Here is a 22,200-nt window from a genome sequence, read left to right on the forward strand (position 1 = left end):
ATCCTAGGATATACTTCTGTCTAGTGCAATTACTGGTCATATTTCTCTTAGAAAAGGTCTGAATCTCTGTGCTTGCATTCCCCATTGAGTTTCTCTAACTGTTCTGCTAAACTTGTTCACATTTGTGCTTGTACTGCACAGCCTACACCAGCAGTGAGACCCACAGCTACTGATAAGGGAGATTCTCTCTTTGTGTTTGAGTAATAAAAGCCTCTGTCTGGGTACTTGGCAATAGACATTGCGTCACAGACCTGGAGCCCTAGAGTGGTGCCTCTGGAGTCTTCACACAGCCAGGTGTGGGGTGAAGACTTGGCTGAAGTTTTTTTGATATGTGCTTCAGCTGCTGCCCTAGCACCCGATTCTTAGTAGGACGTATGCAGATGTATTTATATATTAATTTTTATTAACTTTAAACATATTCATAGGGCAAACAGAGATTTGACATAATATAGCTACATGCAAATTATTCCCAAACTTGAAGCAAATACAGAACTGTACACATTTCAAAATAATGATGATGGCATAAGAGGACCTAGCTGCTGTGCAGAATTTGAAAAAGCACTGAGCTGGAGATGCTCTGTGTAATGCCAAGTCTTTTGCATTCCTGGTCCTGAGCGTGTCTGATGTAGATCTAGACCTGGAAGATGGTAGAAGAAACTGTTGCTGAGGTCTGAGCTGCAGGCAATGTTTCACACGTTCATTACCTCTGGTGCTGATGTTTTATGGTTCAGATTGCTGCTGTTTTGCTTCCTTGTCATGCAACAGTCTCAAGGCCTGCTGGAGGTAAGCCAAGCTTGCAGGAGCCCAGGTAGAAATGTGGAGGAGCCCGTCGTAGCCCTGAGAAGGGATCAACACTGAGGAGCAGCTGATGACTTAGAAAAATAAATCAGTGCATGTTTCCTTGTTGCCCATCACCTCCAGGTACAGCAACATCCAGAGCAGACCCCCAGCCTGGGGGCCCTCCACATCTAAAGTGAGTACTTTAGAAAAGAACTGCAAACGCAACAGTGGAGAGCAGTGAAGCAGGGGAAGGCTGGGCATGGAGGAGCCTCTGAGCGGAGCCTGCTGGAGCAGAAAGGTAATAGCAGTTTTGAAATCACAGCCGGAAGCACTATGTGCACTACACTGTTTTTGGAACTTGATCTCCGAAGGTCATGCCACAAGGCAAAGTTAGCTGAGACAGACAGTAACTGCTATGGGAGCTATAGTACTTCCCTGCTGGTGAGACCTGCTCTGCAGCCCTGTCCATGGCAAAGCTGCTGCTTTTCTCTCCTCCCAAAACACAACCAGCGAGTGCCATGCAGAGAGTCAGGTGCTGTGCAGGCCCTCAGTCAGCACATGACGTGCTGGTGGCCTTTTAGAAGAAGGGAACAAACCAGCAGAATAAAGAAGAAGAGGTAGGAGCCTTAGTTTGAGATTTCCTTAGCTTGGCATTTCCTTATTTAATGGTGAGGCCCAGTGCTGACAAGTGTTGCTCCACTTCATTGCCCATCAAATCTGGGGTTCACAATGGTCGTGGTGGCACTCTTGAATAGGGGATTATCAGCCTGGAGGGATAAAGGTGAAAGTCCCTCAGTGTTGCAGTGTTGGATTTTCAGCAGTGTGTTACTCACCCCACCCTGACTATGAATGATGCAGACAGCACTGGCAGCCCCAAGGTCAAGCAGTGGGAAGATCCAGGTCTGCAACACTCTGGGCACTGCCAGCCGTGGCTGCCTCTGCAAATGATGTCCCCCCCATGCCCATCTTCCCTGCATGCCCCCTGCATGCAGGTGTCCCAAGGCCCGGTGTGCCCCACTGCTGCAGACAATTTCTCTTACCTCGTTCCACTTGGCCTTTGACTTCTCCTTCTCGAACCTGCGGTACTCCCGGCGGTCAAACAGCTCTGTCAGGAACCGCCAGATCAGCAGGAGCACCAGGCCGATGAGAGCCACACCGGCGATGGTCCCACCTACAATCAGCCCGATGTTGGGAGGCTCCGGGCACTCTGTAGAGCAAACATAGACAATTCATCTGCTGCCCCCGGGAGAGCTGGTAGGGCTGGGGCGCAAGGAGTGGGGCGGGGGTACCTTTCTTAGGGTCAACAGTGACAGTGTACTTCTCCTCTCCGTCATCCTGGGACATGCGGAAGGACATCCAGCAGTTATTGGAGTCCTTCTCCTTGCACTGCCAGCTCCGTGCCTGTAGCTCTTCAACATATTGGATGTTCTTGCAGGCCGCCGAGCAGTTCTTCTCCAGTGGCCCACTCTGGAAGGCCTTGCACTCCACACAGGAGCTGCAACACAGGTGGATGTGACTTATCTCCACAGCGGTGGCTGTCCCCACCCCTGCCCCACCACTGAGCCCCATCACTCACACATATTTGCTGCAGGGCGAGGGGCAGCCGGGGCACTCCTCACAGAATGGGGGCTGATAGCCCCCCCGGCACTGGCAGCGGTTGCACTGGCAGGAGCCACGGAGGCTGCACTCGTTCCCCCGGATGTTCAAACAGCCTTCCGTCGACTTCTTGCACTGGCAGGCGCTGCCCTGGTACTCAGACGTGCACCTGCACTTGCCACAGTCGCACTGCCCGCGCTCTGTGGGGGAAAACCGCTCTGTTCATCATGGTCCTGAAAGGTTCAGGGCTGCCTGCAGAGGAGGGGGCTGCAGGGAGCTGCCCTGACAATGCAACTTGTCTACTCTACCCACGTGTTATCCAGAGGTATCTTCCCTGGTACACAGAGGATGGGGATGGGGGAAGAGTGAAAAGGGGGAACTGGTCACTTTCTGCCAGCTCTGGCCACATCCTTGCTCGGAAGAAGCCCCTGCGCTGGGACTAAGGTTGCCTTTCCAGGAGGGGTTTTGTGAGGGCAGCATGAAAATATGCTCATGCGGCTCAGGCAGCAAGACAACCCTCCCTCTGCCCAGCTGCTCACCAGTGCCGCCACACAGGGAGCCGTTGTGGAACTCGCAGTTCATGTTGTCGCACTCGCAGAAGGTGCCGTAGATCTGCTTGTTGGGTACGTCGCTGGTGTGGCAGACGCACTGCCCGCACACGCAGTCCCCTAGTCCTGAGCAGATGACTGAGCTGTTGTCCTTCCGGCAGCTGCCCTCCAGCTCTTTGCTGGTCTTGCCCTTGGTTTCACACTCGCAGTTCTTCCCCGTGTAGCCTGAATTGCAGCTGCCGTGAGAGGAGAGGAGCGAGTCTGGGTCATCAGCTGCCAGAAATGTTGCAGAGCATGTGCGGGGCTGGGCTCAGACCTCAGCCAAAGTGGAGCAAATCTGGGACAGCCTCACCGGAAACAAACATGTCACCAGGCGTCCGCACCACCACGTGTTGGTGCTAATTCTGGGCAGCACGTCAGTGGGAGACCTCAGAAATGCTGCTCTCTGTGCTGGTTATATTTACAACACCAAACGGTTGCCCGGAAATCATTATTATATTTATAATTTCCAAAGCCTTGCAAGGAGATCGGAGTGTTTCCTGAGGAAACCCAGTCTTTTCCTCTCCCACACTGAAGGGCCATAAGGCAACACTTATGCTTAAAGACGTACATGAACTGAAGTGGGATTTTAAAGAGATTTCTACAGAAAGTTGCATCTGCTTGACAGATGGGCTGGTAGATGGTTGGATGGGTGGATAGTTGGATAGATAGAAGGGTGGGTGGATGGATGGTTGGGCAGATGCATGGATGCCCTTTGGAAAGCATCAGAGACTCCACAGACAGAAGAGACCTCACTGTGTCCCTTGTCACCGCAAGCTTTAACTCCCTCTCCAAATAAGAAAATTGGTTCAAAGCTTCCAGGCAAGCCCACGACTGACTGCTCAGTGTAAATCTCTCTGCTGAGCCCTCACCAGGCCCCACATCCTGCAGGCACAAAGTTGCTGTGAGGAACCAAGCACAGCACACAGCTGCCCTCGGCTTGGCCTAACAGCCCTCTCCTAGCAGATCTCCAATTCTGGCTGCATTTGAAATAATATTTGGGGGGAAACAGCACTCACCTGCAAATCCCACAGACGACATTGCCTTTTCCATTGCAGGCGGTTTGGTCAGGCTGCTCTTCGCAGTTGCAGTCACAGTTGCTGTCTAGGTGGACGGTGAGCGTGTCTGTGAAGCCCAGCGGCCGGATGGTGAAGGACTGGCTTTGGATACACTCCTTTGCCGTGACCTTCACTCTGAAGGTCACCTAGAAGGTGCAGAGTGAGAAAGGGAAGGGAAGGGCTGGAGACCATCAGATGGCTTCTGTAATAAGAGGGTTGTATCAGCCCTAGGCTGAGCACACACATCCAGCACAATGGAGGACCCACCCCTCTCCCACTGTACTTCAGACACTTTGGACCTTAAATTAATGAGAACAAAAACTCTGGAACAACAGGCTGGGTTCCTGCATTTAGACAGGGAAAGCAGCAGGAACTTGCGAGCTGCATGGCATTCCTAATACAGGAGAACATACCTCGTCATTGATCTTTACGTTGTCACACTGCCCTCTTGCTTCATCTGAGACTACCTTCTTTGCATTGCAAACGGAGTCATATTTGACATCCAGGACTTCTGGCAGGGTGGAGTGGTCCAGGATGATCCGTGAGGAGAGGTTCTGTGCGGAAATGGTGGAGAGAGTGCAGTCAGCACAAGAAGAGACAGAAGCAAGAGGATGGGGCTTGCTTCCCCCAGCCCAGGGGACAAGGGCAGGGAGCACTCCAGGCCAGAGTCTCAGCTCCTGCAGTGGGGTGGGAATGGCAGGCAATGGCATCAGAGAGGTGAAAACTTCTTTTTTGCCGTGGGCAGAGTGGCTCAATGTGTCCCATCCCCTAAACCCCAGTTCCACCAGCTCTCTGATGATGAGGATATACCATGGGAACTTTTCCTTGCTTAACTCCTGCCAGATAGGTAAAATACATCCTCATCCATCACTTACATTGTAGGCCACCTGAATGAGTTCAATTATGTTGCTGGAGTCTTCATTCAGCTCCCCCACTGCTGACTTTGGGATCATTTCGCTGAGTTTCTGCCAATGGAGAGCAAAGGAGTGAGCAGCCTTCCCCACACAACAGTAATAGCAGCAGGATGTGCATCTGTCCTCACAGGGAAGGACAGGAAGCACCTGAACCAACTGAAGTCTACTTACTTTGTAAACGTCTACCATCTTACTGGTGACAGCAAAAATGGGCTGGATGTTGTTCTCGGCAAGTTTCTGGACCAGCTGACCAACAGAGGGGTAGTCCTGTGTGAGGAGAGGGGGCTGCACTGAGTGTGACCTCCCCCACCAGTGGGCAGGGTTGTGCAGCCACTGTCTGGCCCCGGCACCACCAGCAGCTTGTGGCAGCGTGGCCACAAGGAAGCCTAGGCTCAGGTGCAGCTCTCTTCAGTTTTGAGATTGTGACGATCTTGTGGTCTCAGCGATATGCTTTTAAGTGACATTTTTTTCTGCTTGTGGGAACGGAGTTGGGGTAAAACACAGGGAGACTGCCACCTGCATGGCGATGTCTCTGGTTACCTCCCTGCTACCTCGGAGGTCAGTGCCCGGCTTTTGCTGGTAGAGGTGCTGTGAGGAAGGTCATACAGAGCACCCCAAACAGCAATTCATTGCCTGATGCCGAGTGCTGAAACAGAAGCGTGAGGTGGGGCACCTAAGGCAGCCTCTGCTCCCAGGGTGCACTGTATCCATCACCCTGCCACATTGGGGCAGGTTCCTGGGGCCCCTCAGGGGCTGCCCGCTTCCAATGCAGAGGTAACAGGAGCTGTCCCCAAGGGCTGAGAGTGTGGAGCCACTGAGCAAACCCGGGAACACAGCCTGGAGTACTTACAAACTCATTGCTCTTTTTATACATGTTGTCCTCCAAGTGGCACTTGCCGTCGTTGGGGGTCAGAATGCCCCCGAGCTTGCCGTCACCAGCGAAGTGGAAGCCGTCGTCGGTAGCGTACACCAGCAAGCGGGTCACATTGCGCCAGCCTATCAAGTCCTGCAAGTGGCACGGGCAGCACTGAGACCTGTCCCTGAGCAGGGCTGGGGCCATGGTGCCTGGGCACGGCCCTGCCATTGCCAAAGCATGGGACACAACAGCCATGGGAAGGGGTTGGGTATGGAGGAGGATCACGGGGATCAGATTCAGGAGGCTCTGCATTGAAATGCTCTCTTGTACCCAGCCTGGGCATAACCTGCCCGGCTGCCAAATTAGTACTTTTGCATGGACTGCAGGCCTGAAATTACACAATGTGTACCTGCAGCCTGCCTGGAGAGGGACAGAGCCAGCTCTTGATGAAGGAGCTGTAAGCAGAGGCGGCAGACCTCACACCTGCCCACAGCTGCAGCAAACAGGGAAGACAGGGGGCTAGCTCATTAGGGACTCACCCCACACACTGCTGCCTGCATCATGGCATCCAGCCCCCCTTCTGGGGCATCCAGGTTCCCCGAGATGAACTGCTTCCCCACTTCGCTCTCAAACTTCTTGGCATTGTCGGTCAGTGAGAGGATGTGCTTGAAGGCGAAGGGAGGCTGGCACTGCTTGTCCTTGTTGGGGCAAGGGTTCTTCAGCTTCTCAGGGTGTGTGTTGACAAAGGGCAGAACTGTCTTGTCCACGAAGGAGCCAAAACCTAGGTGCCCAGGACCACAGTATTAGGGGCGAAAGCAGGTAGGGGCTAGTGGTTGTCCCCATGGCACTGGGCATGGACAACCTCCTGGCTCCCAGATGGGGTGCCAAGTATACGTACACATCCCTTGCCCTGGCATGCAGCTTGGCAGAGGATGGCTCACGCTTTCTGCACCCCACATTCTGCTCTGCCCTCCAGCAGAGCACGGCTCTTCCCAGCAGCAAACAGCTGTGTGGGGGCCCTGTGCCAGACAGGCTCACCTATGCGTCGAGAGGGTGTGGTACTCTCCAGTGCTCTGAGCAGTTCCCCTCCCAGCTTCTTCACCTTCTCTAAATCATCCAGCATAGAGTAGGAGAGGTCCATGAGGTAGTAGAGATCAATGGGGTACCCCATGGCACGGCGAAACTTCACGTCAAATGTAGCGGGCTGCCCTGTGGGATGGGGACAGCAGGATCAGCAGCTGTGCTGTGCAGGGTCATATCTTGTGTCACCACCCACCCCGTGCTGGGATCCTTCTCTCTTTGTGAGGAAATGTGGAGGAAATGTGACCTACAACATGCCTCAGCATAGCTACATGCTCCATCCTTGCCCTCTCTGAGCTGTCACCTGTCCTCACATCTCCACTGGGGCTTTTCCTCTGGGACTCCTCAGCTTCTGTAATTCCTTTCTCTCCAGGGGATCCCTCAGTTCCCCTGCAGGAGTGATCTCTTGCCAACAGCCCACTGAGTTTTGAAGCGGGGTGGGTGGGCAAAAAGCGTGTGTAACAAATGCTGGCCAGCTCTAGTTGCTACCCAGCTGAGCCTGGAACTGAGCAGAAGATTATTATCAACACCGCAGAAACCGTACCTATCCTCAGCTTCAGGTGCACCTCCTGGGGAGTCAGCTGTATATCATTGCTCAATGCACTGTCCTGTGTCCTTCTAACTTCACTGCCTGGAAACTCAATCTCGCTCTGTGGGCATCCCTTCTGCTGCAGTTGATCTTTGGTGTCGCAGCGGATGGAGTCCGGCTCACCAGCTTTGGTGAAATTCTGTGAGTTGCAACATCAACAGGAAAAATCAGAGGAGTGGGAGATAAGCAGGCACCCTACCACACTACCCAGCTCCCGAACCATGTCTGCTGGGTCTCTGGGGTATTGGTGGAGAAAGGAAGGCCTCATCGAGCAGGGAGGGCATGAAACTCTCCCAGGATGCTGTCCACCTGCTCCGCCACGGAGTAGGCCCGCACTAGTGCAGCATGCAGGGTGCCTCTCCATTCACTGAGGGTATGGGGGGCTACACGGACCTACCGGCTTCTTGCACCAGGCACAGCCAGGGCCAGACTGGATGCAGTCCTTGCACGTCCCCACCTTGATCTTGGGGCACTCCATGGTGAAGGCTGAAACAGGGAGGAGATGAGTTTGATATGGTGGGACACCCAGGAGAAGCCAGCCTGCCCCAGCAGCAGCTGTGGGGTGCTCAGACCCCACAGCAGTGGGCACCCCCACTGTACAACCACTTTGAGCCCACTTAGCCTAGAAGACCTCTGCTGGAGGCCCTGCCTTGCTGCCCCTTGGCCAGGCGGGCTTGAGTTAACGGGCTTGAGCCTTGCATTTCCCAGATCCTGGGAAATGCAGGGCTGACCCTTGCATGGCTCTCAGTGTCATGTTTAGTGCCATGTTGGTGCCTGCCTCTGGTTGCCTCCAGCGCCGTCTCATTGCCCACATGAGGTGCCAGGATAAGGCAGGGAGGAAGAACAGGTGGGACTCACCCATTGTCACCAGCAGCAGCACCCAGGTCACTGCTGGAAGCCAGAAGCAGCAGTCACGTGTCATTTTCTGCAAGACAAAAGGCAGCCCTGTGACAGCCTGGCACACAGCAGCCACAGGGAAGGGAGACGTCAAACCCAACAGAGAGTGGCTGCAAAGGGTGGTGGCACCAGCTGGACGTCTCTTTCCCACTGCAGAGTAGGTCCTGAGAGAGTGCCCTCTGTGAGAGCTCACATGCTCTTAGAAAAATAAGTCGGTCAGCAATGAAATGCATCTTTTTGGCGAAATGCAAAAGTCAGCAGGGCAGGAACTTGCACTGTGTCAGTACGCATCCAGCTAAACTGCTACATTGCTTGAGGTGGTATTTATCCAGACTCTTTTACATCTGTGTTTACATATACAAGTAATACTGGAAAATCTCGAGCACCACATTTAGTTTTTACTAGATGTGAAGTTTTTCAGCTTCTGTGTTAAGCTCCATTTGGATGGACATGGGAGAAAAAATAAACAAAAGAAGCCTTTTGATTAATTAACTAACAGCACAGAAAAGAAGTCTGTTGGTACTTTCTATACATTTAACTAATACACCAAGGAAATTAAATATTTCATGTAGTGAATTAATATAAGTTTTTCTGATGAGGGTTTCCAACAAGCAGTACAAATCTTAAATACAATTTTGGGATAAGTGCTGGAAAAGAAAACTTCTAACTCCCTTTCTCATTACTGCCGGCTTTAACTTTAACTTTTTTTTATGAGCTGAACTAGTCCAACTGGCCAAAATATCAGAAAAATGCTCCCTTACACCACAGAAAGGCTCCCACAGCAGGCAGCACCCTGTTAGGACTAGGGACCAGGCAGCTCTGATGAGGGGAGAGCAGAAGGGAAAGAGCAAATGTTTCTCCCTCTCCACAGGGAGAACCTGATGCTATTTCAAAGAGAGACTTAGAAACTTTACACGGTGTTTCCTTCCCTGGCTCGCATTTTTCATCCATGCTGGATGAGAGAGGCTGGTGGCACCTTCCCACCCACACATATAGGATGTACACACGCCCATGGGGGCCATGTCCCATCTCCTGGGCGAGGCCACTGAAGGGATGTGGAGAAACTCACTCCAGCTGCCTGGTGGGGTCCAGTGTGGCAACCACTGGACTGGCTCTTGTGCAAGTGTGCAGGATGAAGAGGAAGGGCAGGATGCTGGCATCAGATCCACACTGCTCTAGGGCAGCAGGGAGGGGGCTGGAGGGTGGCACCATGGGTGGAAGTTTTGCACATCTCTGTGCACAGAGATTGCATATCTCTGACCAGCGTGCAGGGAGGGACACCCAGCACATACCCCAGGGCTCCTGTAAGCCCCTGGCTGCTTGCTGTCCTCAAGGCACAACTTGTGCTGTAACACCAGCAGTTCCCAGCATGACTGAAATCCTGCTCTCAAACTTGTTTCCCAGGTGCAAATTGTTCTGGCTGCTCACACTACTTGCTTCTTGTTCCAAAGTACATCTCCTGAATCCAGAAACTAATGCTAGCCATCCAGTGGCTAAATTGTTCTCAGGGATCAGCAGAAATGTGAGCTGGTAAGCAACGAGCATGCAGCACCCTGGGCTGCTGTGGAGGAGACAGTGGAGGTGTGCTGCCACCACCCACTTGCAGTGTGCTGAAGCAGGGTGGGAATAAGTTGACGTGAGCCTGTGGTCACTTCGTGTGGCCACTCCGGACTGCACCACAAGCAGTGGTTTTACTACGCTGTTGATAAAATCATGTTCATTATCACCACTGTTTCTCATAGCACCTTTCCCCCAGCACAGTCCTGGAGCAAAACCCGACAGAGTTGTTGTGGTGGCTGTTGTATGGGCTGCTGCCAGGAAAGTTAACATTCCAGCCAGACCCAGTACAGTTGTGGCCTTACAAAACGGACATGTTCGGGTGAATGAGAAAAGAGGAATTTGCTAAAAAAGGAAAAAGGACAAAAAAAAAGCACAGAGAAACAATAAACATTTCCCTTTTTTACAGCATTAGACACAACATCAGGAAGACAGTTCATTGGTTTTGTAATAGCTCTTACACTGCTCTCAGCAACCAAACAGCCCCTCCCTGGTTCCTGCAAGTGCTGTGAAGCGCCATCAGCTTCTCCTGCGAACCTGCCAAACTGAGCAGCTCTGAGTGAAAAGGAAACGAGAGGCGAGATAAACTTTCAAAAGGTGCTGAGGCCAGACGGGTAAATACGGCTGCTCAGATCTGCTGCTGAAGCGTGAGAACGTCTCTCTTTTTAGCTCCTCGGGTGCTGTAGGGCACCAGAGAAGTCAAGGATGACACTGGTCAGCCTTGAATAAAGGTCTGGTCTTCTCCTGGCAGCCTATTAGCTCTACGAGGCTGCTGAGGGAGATAGATGGGTGTCATTCTGTGACAACTGCAGTGAGGCTTGGTGCCTAGCTGTCCTATGGACTCAGAGATGTGACTGGATCACAACGGCTGGCTGCCACCACGGCTTATAGTGGAAATCATCTGGATTTGAAGATCTGCAGCCTTGGGAGACTCATGTTGGAGCCAGCCTCCCCAGCAGCACTCCAACAGCAGTGCCACCTCACATCTGCACATACCAGGTCAAACCCCTGTGGTGACACAGCACAGGACTCTATTCTGCCGTGACATTTGTCGAGCAAACATGCACACGCCAGCCCCATCCTTGCCTGTGCCTGTGCTCCTTGTGTCCCTGTGGGCATTCCACAGGTGACAAGCCAGGGGCGAAGAGTGCCTGGGCCATGTAAGCAATTCCCAAATAGTCCCACATCTATTATTTTTCTAGTTCCTAATGGATCAGCTACTTTTTAGCTGCTTTAAATGCCATGGTAAGGTATGAACTGAGCCCACGTGATGGCCTGGTCTCCACCAGACTACAGGTGTGAAACACACTTGCCACTTGCACATTGCTTAGCTGGCCAACGAGCACATTTTGGTCACCTCCAAATTCTGTCAGCACTTCTTGGGCTGACAGGTAACAGGTAAAAGTTGTTAAAGTCATGAAAGGTAAAGGGTCTTAGCAGTAAAAGCTTCTGGTAATGTGGGGCGAACTCCAGCTTCCTGCTGGTTCACATGCGTAGTTTTGCTTCCAGTAAAAGACTTCCAGCCCTGCAGTAACCAACAGCTGCCTCTCTCCAGGTCTGTAAGAAAATATATTCATCTCCCTGCTCCTTCTTGCACTGCTAAAGGCAGATTTATTACTGTCAGAGATCCTTGTTCTGGTGGGAGCACAGAGAGGTAGCCTGGGACAAGGTGTGCCCAACGCTCAGAAGGTCGCAGGGCACTCTGGTGGTGCCCAGGGGTGAAGAAAACGCATGAGCTTGTATTGCTGCAAAGCCTTTGTTGCAAGAGGAGAAACTTGGGGGTAGGTGCAGAAGGATAAACTCCTGATGTTCTCACAAGCTGGCTCCTGCTGGGTTTCACAGCTGGTGCACCTCTTGTCTGCCTCTTAGAATGACTCCTAATGCCAGTTTTCTCCCTCTCGTGGAAGAAAAAGCCTTTGATTGTGTGTGACTTATTTAAGCCGGGGTGGGGGGAGCTTGTATAAGCCTCAGCTGTGGACTGAGGCTCTGTGAGCATCTTGCATTTGGCTTGCTGGAACTAGTAGGTTCATACCTACAGGTTCATCCCATAAAAGGGAGTGGGTCTCCAATTACAATGGGATTAAAAAAATCCTCCCAGTCTGCAGAAGTAGATTGGGAACCTCAATGTAAACCCAGCTCTGTTTGCTAATGAATTTTGTACTGTAGGGTTAATTTTCTGGACTGCATTTGGATGCCTTTGTAACGTTAACAGTTGTTGCTTTCCCCACAGCAGGAGTGTAAAGGGGAGAACAGCAGCAGAAAGTGTATTGCTTCCTTTTCTTCTGCTGTGGTGGGAAGTTATTCACTGCTATGTGGGTGGATGAGTGTGTATGTGACGTAGGGTGTCCTTCAAAGGGAACAAATGGGGCTTCTGCTTTTGTCTGCCTCTTCACAGCACTCAGAGAAGGGTTTCTGTCTGACTGTGTTAGGAGGCCGCAGACAGAGGCCCCTGCAGCATGTTCTCCATCTGCGTTTGCCATCCATGTGGCTCAGTCCCAGCTTTGCATCGCCATGGCTGGTCCCACCTGCATTGCTCCTGCCTGTCCTTTGCTGGGGACAGGTTTGTTTCTCCCCTTTCTTTCAAAAGTTACAGCAAGCAGAGGGATGCACACAGCTCATCCTTCTGCTTGGCAGGTTCTGCGAGACAGGCAAGTGAAGGCAGCCCCAGGGGACATGTGCAAGGACAGCCCCAGGTGCTGTTATCCCACGTGCTGGCAGGAGCAAACCTGAGCAAGGCAGCCTCACGGGGCACCTGGCGGGTGCTGGGGTGCTGCTGGGATGGAGCAGACTGGAGAGCAGCACTGGGCAGCAAGCTGGGATTTATAAATAGGGCTGAAGGGGAAGTGTCAAAGCTAGCTGCAGTCTCATTGCTATAAATAAGAGGCGTTCAACAGCAGAGATGGGTGTTGCGGTCTTAAGGCTGTAAATCTCCTTCGCTGCTTTGCTAATTGTCTACCTTTTCTTGTGAAATAGGAGGATGGTCTCCCATGTGCAGCATCCTGGGAGGACTCTTAGAACATTTACACCATCTGCCTGTGACAGTGAGGCTGCCACGCACGTGTGATGATGAGTGGTGTAGGACGTAGCAAGGTGGGGAGGTAGATGTCACTTCTTTTGCTTAGTTTGGGCAAGATGGATAGTTTCCATCAAAGCAGACAGACGTACACAGGGCTAATCTCTGGCTGAGACAGATGCATCCCCTCTGTGCAAAATATGTGTGTGCCTATGTCTATATACACACACATCTATCTCTATGTATGTATGTGTATATATATATGTAAATAAAGTAGCCTTGCACGGTCTGCCTGCATCATCTCTATCTATCTATCTATCTATCTATCTATGTATCTATAATTGCTTATATAGAGATAGGTAAATATGGATATATAAAACAGCCTTTCAGGGTCTGCCTGGATCACTGATCAGAGCCTCCTGCTGTCACCAGTGCCAGCGTCCTGTTGTGCTTGTCCTAGACTAACCAGGGACATGTTTATCCACACACTGTTTAGGAACAGACAAGCTGTTTCTTGTGTCCTCAGTGCTTTCTGACTGCACACCTCCTCGTGAGCATCCCACCCTTTGGCAATGGCATGGAGAAGTGGCTCGCCTCTGATCCTGGCACAAGGTGCTGTGCTGAAAGACACAGGAGAGAGGCTGCAGATGTGGAAGACTTCCACTGTCTCATGTTTCAAGCGATGTGTCCTTCTCTGAGAAAATAAGCCAGGCATCATGATCACTAACCCACTGAGGTCACTTGCAGTTGAAATAGCCCTAGGATGAATAATGGTCGTCAGAGTGTAAAACCACTGAGTAAAGCAGGATGTGAAAACTGTGGTAGAAAAATGCAACATTTATAGCTCTCATACTTTTCAGCAGCTATGTACCAGCACCCGTGTCAGCCGCATGGCGTGGTATCTCTGTGAATGTTTGTGAGTTTGCTTTTCATCTCCCTGTGAGGCTGGGAGACAGGCTTTTAAAAATCATCGAAAATGGAAGTTTGTCTGCTTTAGCCTGATTCAAAACCAAACAGTGGCGGTCTGTCTGGCCTCTGTATGACACGTGGGGTGTACTTCATGTGTCCTACTTTTCCCTTTGCTGCATTAGTGAGCAAGCCTGTGTATCTGAGACTTGGTGAAGGACTTGCTCTGCCCAGGGAAAGCTCGCCTGCAGCCTCTGATGCTTTCCCTGCCTCTGCCATGTGTTTTCAGTGGCCATTTGCAGAATGTGATGCATACAAAAAGAGATGAAGGAGAAGAGCAAGGATCTCACCCCCTCTCCTAGCTCTTATTCCTGACCTTCCCTGGTGAAGGCATCCTCATTTAGCAAGCCCTGATGGGACAGGCCATTTGCAACTGTTTTGCCACCAACACCTACTCACAATAAAGTCAAGGTTGTTCATAGGTGCAAGGTGTGACCTGCGCTCAGGGAAAGTTCCTCTGTGCCTGTGTGCCAGCAATGGCCCTGCACCAAGCCTCCTGTCATCCTTGTGCCTCACCATCCCATCACATGCCGGCTCCTTCTCCCCATCGGAGCTATCACGTCCTGCAGCCACACAGGAGTGACCAGGGGGACAGGGGCTGCTCTGGGTGGCTCTCACAAAGGATCTGGTGCAGCCCCCAGCAGTAATTTTGGAGGGTGCGATGGGATCACCCTGGGTCAGAGCAGGAGCATGCTGTACTGCACCAACTCCCTTCTGCTTTCCAGGCCCACAGGTGAGGAAGGAGCTGTTGAGGGTCCGACACCTGCCCATAATAACCACCTGTACTTCCAGGCTCTCTCCTACCTCTGAAAGCAGAAATGTTGCAGATCAGGCAAGTCTGCCTTTGGCAAGGCTGCGCTTGACCAGAGGGAGCGATGAGCCCCGTGGCTGTACATCAAGCCGCAGCACACCAAGCACTTGCCTGACAGGAGGTTGGATTAAGAATTACGAAACAAATTCACTGAAAACTCCTTGGATATGAAACTGCTTTGTCACCCATCTGCCTCCCCCAAGAAAAGAGGTGTACAAAACTAAAATGCAATACTTGCCTCGCATCAAGCCCTCTCTTCGGCTCCTCTGCTGGGACTGAAGTGCGGCTCGTGGTCCTCAAGCTCTCTAACTTGGCTGGCAGCAGCAGCCGGTCATTGGGAGCTCTGCACTGTGCAGATCTTTCCTCCTCCTGTCTTGTCGCTTGGTAGGGGAGAAAGGAGGAAGTCAGAGTGGTGGCTGTGGGCGGGTGCCTTCCCGAAACCCAACTTGCCTTGCGCACCCCAGTTAAGGCCGAGCCCCACCCCTGGACCCCATGCCCAAGCCCGCTTGGTGAAGGGACCTTCCAAAAATGCCCATTCTGGTTTTGCACAGATCACCAGAAACAGCGCAGTGGGCAAGCAAGGCTGGTATTGGGGATGCTGGAAAACTGGTCCCATGGGGAGCTGTTGGTACCATTGGCTTGGGGGGCAGGGGAGCGAGGTCTCCCCTTCAGCCCCAGCCTGGCTCTGGTGCTTTTGCCTCACAGGTGAGCTGCTGGTGTGGCAGGGCTGGGCAGGTCCTTCCCATCTGAAGGAGGATGCCAGTGCTGCTCTCACCATGGCAAAGCTCAGTTTATGACGTGTTCTTTTGAGCAGCCTTCAGATTTTGACATACAGGCTGCAGTTACTCCTCCCAGCACACCCACAGCTGAATTTCCCTAAACAGAGGGGAACTGACACCAAGCAACTATCTCTTAACCTCTTCAGTGTTGAAGTAAAAAATACACGGTGTCTTAAATTTTTTTTAGACAATTAATGTGGGACTTTTGTTATCTGCTTTCTAGGTTTTAGATGCAGGGGTTGCATCTGTTGGCCTTTCACAGCTTTAGTGAGGACCGGTTTCAAAAGCTGGTATAAAGTGTGCTCAAGGTGTGCTCATTATGAATAGTGGCAGTATACTGCGGCACGCTGCCATCTCAGTTCCAGCAAGGTCATGTTTAGTGACTCTGATGCATTTTTGGGCATCTATGCATGCCCTACAGTTATAGAGCTTGGCTTACTTGCCCTGAAGCTCCTGCAGCAAGTGTACGGAATCACAATGTCAGCAGCAAATTTCAGAGCCATGACAAATGTTCTACATGTTACGTTTTTATTAAGGAAGATAACTGCAAGGCTCTGGGCTGGTCTCCTCATGGCCAGGCACCAGGGATAGCTGCAATGCCCCACATTCAGGAGCATCAGCGTGGCTGTAGCCTTGCTGGTGCAGTGGGACGGCATGGATGGAGCTGGGGAAGCTGGCAGAGCTTCTGATTGTGCTGTGGACGTGGAAGAGGAAGTGTGGGCAAGCGAGAGGAACTGTTGTAATTCTTACTTTGACCTTGCATCCTGTGTAACTCCTTACTGGGCTGCTGTTTTCTCTTCCATTCCTTCATTCGCTTTGTCAGCCCTTTTTGCCCTGCTGATAAAGGGTCAAGTGAAGGGTGTAGGATTGCCAGGGCAGTGGGGAGCTCCAGGCGTGGGCACATGATGGGTCCCTGTAGCACAGAGCTGGAGCTTGCTGATGTTTCCTCCATCCTGCTGGGCTGCTCCTCATGTTGTCTTGCAGCCTGGCCTGGGTTGATATCCACAGCAAAGCACTGTCCACACTGCTTCCCAAGGAACCTTACCTCCCCCTCCCCGGGCACATCAGTGCTGGTAGTTTGTTAGTCCAGGCTATTTATTGTGTGCATTAGACAACCCATAGTTAATCTCATAGTTAATGAGTTATTGAAATGCAGCTGGGGGACAATGCAGTCAGAGGTTACAGCCAACATGGGTTCACGAGGGGTAGGTCCTGTTTCACAAACTTAATTTCCTTTTATGATAAGATCACCCATCTAGTTGATCAAGGGAAGCCAGTTGATGTAATCTTTTTGGTTTTCAGTAAAGCTTTTGATACAGTTTCTCATAAGATCTTACTGGACAAAATATCCAGCATAAAGATAGATAAAAACATCATACTGATAGGTGAGCAATTGGCTGATGGATAGGGCTCAAATGGTTATTGTAAACAGGGTTACATCAGGCTGGCAGATGGTCACCAGTGGGGTCCCCCAGGGCTCCATTTTAGGGACAGTTCTTTTCAACGTTTTCATAAATGATTTGGATGTAGGACTAGGTGTTTTGAGCAAATTTGCTGCTGATGACACTAAACTTGGAGGAGTTGTTTACTCTGTTGAGGGTGGAAAGGCCTTGCAGGGAGCTCTGGACAGATTGGAGTGCTGGACAATCACCAACCGCATGAAGTTTAACAAGAGCAAGTGCTGGGTCCTGCACCTGGGATGGGGCAACCCTGGCTATACGTACGTTTTATTTCTACATTTTATTTTTCCTTGCTACTGCTGTTTAATCCTGCTGCAGGTAGGCATCCCTTAGAGGCCTGTATGTTTGATCACAGTGTGTCACCACAGGGTCACTGAATGCTCTCCAGAGTGACTGTTTCAAGGTTTTAACCATTTCTTGTTATTTTATTTCAACAACTGCCTTTATTTTTAGTACCTCTATTTGGAACTATCGTGGATAACTGCTTCTCCCCCTTCCTCACAGGATGTCTCTCGAGCAGTTGTGGCCAGGCTGTGCTAGGGGCTTGACCAAGAGTTAGCTGGCAGGTGGTCTCTGGTCAGTGCTTGCCACAAGTTGCTGGTTCTGGTGATCAGAGGTATCAGTGCTGTTGATGTGCTCCTAAATAGTGCTCCCCAGCCTATGGCAGGGCAACTGAACTCTTCCTGTTGTTATTCTCTACTCCTGATGAACGTTAATTTTTCCCTGGCATGTTTGTTTGGGGGAATCCTTGGCTGTGAGCATGTGCCTACACTGGACTTGCCATTACCCCAAGCAGCATCACCTCACTGGGAACTTCCTCCTGCTCTGCCCACATCCTTTGTCCCCATGAGGAGGTCGCCAGCTCCTCCCTGCTGCATCCCACTGGCTTGGTGCATCACTTGCTACCCACACAGACCTCATGTACCCGCCACCACAGACTCATCAGACCCCGTGGCATGGCATCAACCCTTGCCTGCCACTGTGGTGGGAGACGGATGCATTGATGTTGGTCTTGGCTTTCCCTGGCTCACAGTCTCCTCCTCATTCCCCTGCAGAGACCCCTTGTAGACACTGATTTGGAAAGTGTAGGTGGTAAGTACTGACTGCTGTCATGCTCCAAGCTGCCTCTCAGCAAGTCCTGCGTGCCAGGGCTGAGCAAGGATCTGGCAGAAGGAAACGGGAACCTCTCCGTTGCCAGTGGGAGAGGTTTCCCGTTGAGAAACCCACCACTGGTGAGCACAGTATTTGTCATGGTGGTGTTTTCTGCGATTTCGAAAAAGCAGATTAAAAAAAAAAAAAAAGAAAGAAAAAGAAACAAACAAACAAAACCTGATGCCCCGCAGAAGCAGAGCACATACCCACCCATCCTGAGCTGCCAGACACGAGGGGGGCACCACAGGCCCTGGGGATTTTTGGGGACAGGAGAGGCCATTTCGCGTAACGCCCCCTTCCTGCCACCGCCCCCTTCCGGCCCGCACACGCTCGGCCATGGTGGGCAAAGCCCGGCGCCAGCGCCTGCACCGCCCCGCGCCCCGCCTGATAGACCCGGCGGGCCCCGGCCCTGGCCCCGGCCCCGGCCCCGGCCCCGGCCCCGGCCCCGGCGGCTGGAGCGCGCCCGCCGGGAAGGTAGCGGGGGCGCGGGGCGGAGGGGAGGGGATCGGGGGCGGCAGCAGCAGCAGCAGCAGCACGCCATGTCGAGCCCTGTGCGCATGCGGCCAGCTCAATAAACCATGGGAGAAGGGGGTGTATCGCCTCCTAGGGGGTGGCCGTGCTGCTGGTCTCTGGGAGAAACCAGAGTAAATGGTTTGCTGCTGGTGGTGGTCATGGGTCTGGGTTTTGAAGGCTTCTCCAGGTGTAGCTAAGTGGTGCTGCTGTTGTGGAGGTGATCCCTCATATCTGAGCTGTGGGCGCAAAGGATTGGCACTTGGTACCCGTTGGTGGCTCTGCTTCGTCTGTGCAGATTTCTGAACTTTTTGGGGAGCTGTGAAATCTCCTTTAGTGGCTGTTGCCACGCTACCTTTGGGTTCCCCCTGCAGTGGTGTGAGGTCTTGCAGGGGTTGGCGTATCTCCCCTGCTCCTTCATGTGAGGGGCAGGCTCTGGGAGGCACTATCCTGCGGCTTCAGGTGTGGCTTAGCAGAGATGTCAAAGGAAGCGCTCCTTGACGTGGTGAAGTGCTGCGATACAGGCCTACTGCCCGCTGGCAGGATGTCAGGACAGCAGAAACTGAGTAAAATTTCCAAAATGTGGGCCTCCATTTCATTCTTAGAAAAGCCGTGTGATGCCCTCAAAGCTGTTGTAGCACTGTCCTTTGCTGGGTGCCTGACCATGTCGTCACTAGCTTGGGTGAGCTGACATGGATAATGGCTTACGAAAACAGGCAGGGAGATGAGATGAGAGATGCTGGCACATGTGCCATGAGGGTCCCAGTGTGCTGCTCTGGTGGCTGTTACAGCCACTCCAAAATGTTCTTAGTTAGCATGTGATGTCTGTGCACCTGCAGCACCAGGCTGTGCAGAAAGGAGAGGCTGCCGAGGGAGGTGGCAGTGACAAACATCTGCTGGGATTTATGCTGCGGCTCACGGGTGGGAGTAACCTGTGTGCCCACACTGCCTTGGAGCAGGTAACGTGGGTGCAGTGGCGGGCATTGTTACCAGTGAGTGTCAGGACTGGAGGAGTAAGAGACTGCCTGGCTCGTTTTGCAGCGTCTCTGTTGATTTCTGGCTGTGGCAGGTGGAGATGAGCTGTCATTTTATTCATAACTATTTAGGAGACTTCTGTCAAGTTTCAGCAGCTGTATTATTAATATGCTGTTCAGGTTAAAGCTGGATACCTTCCTCACTTGCAGTAAGAATGTAGGAACAGCAGTAAATGATTTTTATGCACCTACAGCTTTTCTTTGGGGAAGGAGGAATAGGTTGCACCATATCTATGTGTTTTTATACCTCCATAAAATTGTGTGCCTGTACAGAGAGATACTCATGGTTAAAATAGCAAGTTCTTCTAAGCAAACCAGAGAGGCTAATGCAAAGCTTAGGACTTATGGAAATACTGCATGCTTAAAGGAACTTGATGCTGGAGGTCTGGTAAGTTGCTAATAGTTCGTCACTGAGCCTGCTTAATGTCCACAGACATAGGCAACAACTGGGCAAATCCTATTTGTATCATCCTCTATTTACATACATGTTATAAATCTGGCTTTTCCTAGAGGTGCAGTTCGTAATTCTCCTAGGAGTAACACCTGCATTCAAATGAGTGAGGTGAGATGGGATTGAGGTAGAAATCTGTTAGGAACCCAATGGCTCTGGGTTCCGAAACATGAAAATGGGCATGCTTGACTTTGTGAGACTTCCTCCTGGGTGGCAGAGCCCTGGGGTACCAGGCCAGCAGAGTAACTCAGCTACCTGCATAAGCTCAGGAGAGACACCTACACATTAGTGCTGGAGTATATGCCATGGTACTGTGTTTAATTAATTTATTTTGTTAATGAATCTTGTTTGGTGGTGTTGGTACTGACTCCTGCTTAATATTTCTTTTGGATAAGGACTGGGACTTCTCTTCATCTGACATCTTTTCTGGGCTGAATATTGACCCCAATACTCTGGTGAAGAAACTTGACTTGGACTCCAGAAGCATCATCTCATCTAGAACAGGTGAGAAGCAGCGTGTTGGTCTGCAGGTGCCCACAGGGCTGGATTAGCCAAAGAATGAGGCCGTGCGTGTCCAGCTGGGTGGATTGACTAGTACTGTGGTCACTTGGCCAGGATTAAGTCTTTGGTATTGGGGTACCCTCCATGCTGTGTGCTTGGCTTGGACCACCTGGTGCCTGAGCAGATTAACGAGGGATGGCTCAGAAAGCCATCAGTTTTTGGTCCTGCCTTTGTACTTCTGTTTGGTGGCCATCGGGGTGGAAAACATTAATACAGAACAAAAATATACATGGAGCTGAGGTGCTGTACTTTGAATGCCATGTTTAGGTTGTGAGCAAACACCCATTTGGCTCACCTGGGACTGCATTTGCAGCATTCGGCCTAGCAGTAGCTTGATGAATATTGGCCCAGCTTCCTGTGTTCCCGCAGGGATTCTAAAAGTGGTTTCAGCTTGGGGCTGAAGGAGGCAGAAAGGCACATGCACCATCTGTCCTTAATGTTCTCTGGGGAGCTAGTTTCAGCCTAAGTGACTGCTGCTGGGGTGGACTGTGCAGCTGGAGCCCCCACATGTGGGCTGTCCTCACACAGCCAAAGGCTCTTGGCCCCCAGGGTCTGAGGGGGCAGCAGAGCCCAGGCTGTCATCTGATCTCCAGGCTTCCTTTACAGCCAATTTTGCCTCCCCAGCAGGTGCAATTCAGGCCCCTGTGTTTTGTCAGCAAATCTCAGGGGCTTTCTTTGTCCTGAGCAGGTTAATCTTGCTTGTTGTTCCTCAGCAGTGCTTTAACCATGGCAACCTGAGAGCAGCCAGTGCTCTTCTCCTGTCCTGTGCTGTTGCTAGCTCTCCTGCTCAAGGGTTCCTGGGCAGGAGAGTCCAGCAGGGAGTGTCTTGAGTGAGAGAGGTAACAAGGAGGAGATGACAGAGGCTTCTGTTTCCTGTTCCACAGTGAGAAAATGCTCCCTCTAGCTGCTTAGTGGCAGGCAGAGCTTTGTGTATCTGAAACTTTTTCCGTCCCTAAATGAAAACTGGTAGCACAGGCGATCTGACCTGGTGCAAAAATCTTCTAAATGTATGTGACTCCTAAATACCTCATTTACAAACTAAATCAATTTTCTGTCTCCATGCAGATTAATACTACTGCAGTTTGTTTGCATGTAGCACGTAGTTGGTGCTCTAAACAAACTCAGCAATTACCTGAGGGCTGTGGTTACCCAAGTGATGGTGACCTGTGGCAGCCATAGCCTGTCAGTCACGTTTTGGTCGCAGAATGAGGGAATGGAAAGATTGTGTGAGGATGTTTGCTCAAGATGCTTGCTCTCTGCACAGAAACCTTTATGAAGTGTATTGCTTTCAAAACGGTGAGCTTATTGTTCATAAGTCTCTTGAGAGAAGGACACGTGCCTGCGAACATGGCCGTCTTTTTAATTAAATTAGACAGCATGTTGTTGAAGGCTGACAGCCTGCAATCCCAGTCTTTCATTGCCGGCTACAGCTGCGCTTGTCTGGTTTATAAATAGACCTGCGCTGCTGGTCCCTGTGCAGTGCTGATGATGCAGATGTGCAATGCCTGGCAATGTTTAACCCTCTCCTGAGGCTGCACGCTGCCTTCCT

The 22,200-nt window shown here is 51.5% G+C and overlaps 2 protein-coding genes across 4 annotated transcripts in view; one reads left to right on the forward strand and one right to left on the reverse strand.

Moving 5' to 3' along the window:
• Positions 1 to 383: 383 nt before the first annotated feature.
• Positions 384 to 15,106, reverse strand: ITGB2 (integrin subunit beta 2). 2 transcript variants are annotated; one of them, XM_068686061.1, is made up of 16 exons: positions 14,943 to 15,106; positions 8,319 to 8,385; positions 7,858 to 7,946; positions 7,416 to 7,599; positions 6,830 to 7,000; positions 6,331 to 6,572; positions 5,786 to 5,941; positions 5,107 to 5,202; positions 4,897 to 4,986; positions 4,435 to 4,575; positions 3,983 to 4,167; positions 2,916 to 3,160; positions 2,357 to 2,576; positions 2,070 to 2,275; positions 1,821 to 1,987; positions 384 to 1,547 (listed from the first exon to the last, which is right to left on the reverse strand). In XM_068686061.1, exons 2-16 carry the CDS (start codon positions 8,380 to 8,382, stop codon positions 1,482 to 1,484), a joined length of 2,322 nt encoding a protein of 773 aa, XP_068542162.1. In that variant the 5' UTR covers positions 8,383 to 8,385; positions 14,943 to 15,106; the 3' UTR covers positions 384 to 1,481. The 2 variants fall into 2 exon arrangements, with proteins under 2 accessions (XP_068542162.1, XP_068542163.1); XM_068686062.1 differs by having other exon boundaries at positions 8,319 to 8,415.
• A 3,288-nt stretch (positions 15,107 to 18,394) lies between these two features.
• SLX9 (SLX9 ribosome biogenesis factor) overlaps positions 18,395 to 22,200 on the forward strand; it is a 46,943-nt gene continuing 43,137 nt past the window's right edge. Inside the window, exons 1-3 of one of the 2 annotated variants that reach the window (XM_068686070.1) lie at positions 18,413 to 18,494; positions 18,525 to 18,569; positions 20,486 to 20,594. In XM_068686070.1, the coding sequence (XP_068542171.1) occupies positions 18,432 to 18,494; positions 18,525 to 18,569; positions 20,486 to 20,594 (217 nt within the window). In that variant the 5' untranslated portion in view covers positions 18,413 to 18,431. Of the gene's footprint in view, positions 18,570 to 20,485; positions 20,595 to 22,200 lie in introns of both variants that reach the window. The other variant, XM_068686068.1, reaches the window with a different exon arrangement.

Source organism: Anas acuta, chromosome 6 (genome assembly GCF_963932015.1).
Source record: "Anas acuta chromosome 6, bAnaAcu1.1, whole genome shotgun sequence".
Classification (NCBI taxonomy): domain Eukaryota; kingdom Metazoa; phylum Chordata; class Aves; order Anseriformes; family Anatidae; genus Anas; species Anas acuta.

Bases quoted from the DNA above. Each gene is read 5' to 3' on its own strand.
- ITGB2 (XM_068686061.1), bottom strand. From the start codon at position 8,382: ATGACACGTGACTGCTGCTTCTGGCTTCCAGCAGTGACCTGGGTGCTG. The intron at 3,161-3,982 runs GTGAGTGCTGTT...CTCTCACGGCAG, and splicing joins GTCGTCTGTGGGATTTGCAG to CTGCAATTCAGGCTACACGG. The intron at 2,577-2,915 runs GTGAGCAGCTGG...TTTCCCCCACAG, and splicing joins CTCCCTGTGTGGCGGCACTG to AGCGCGGGCAGTGCGACTGT.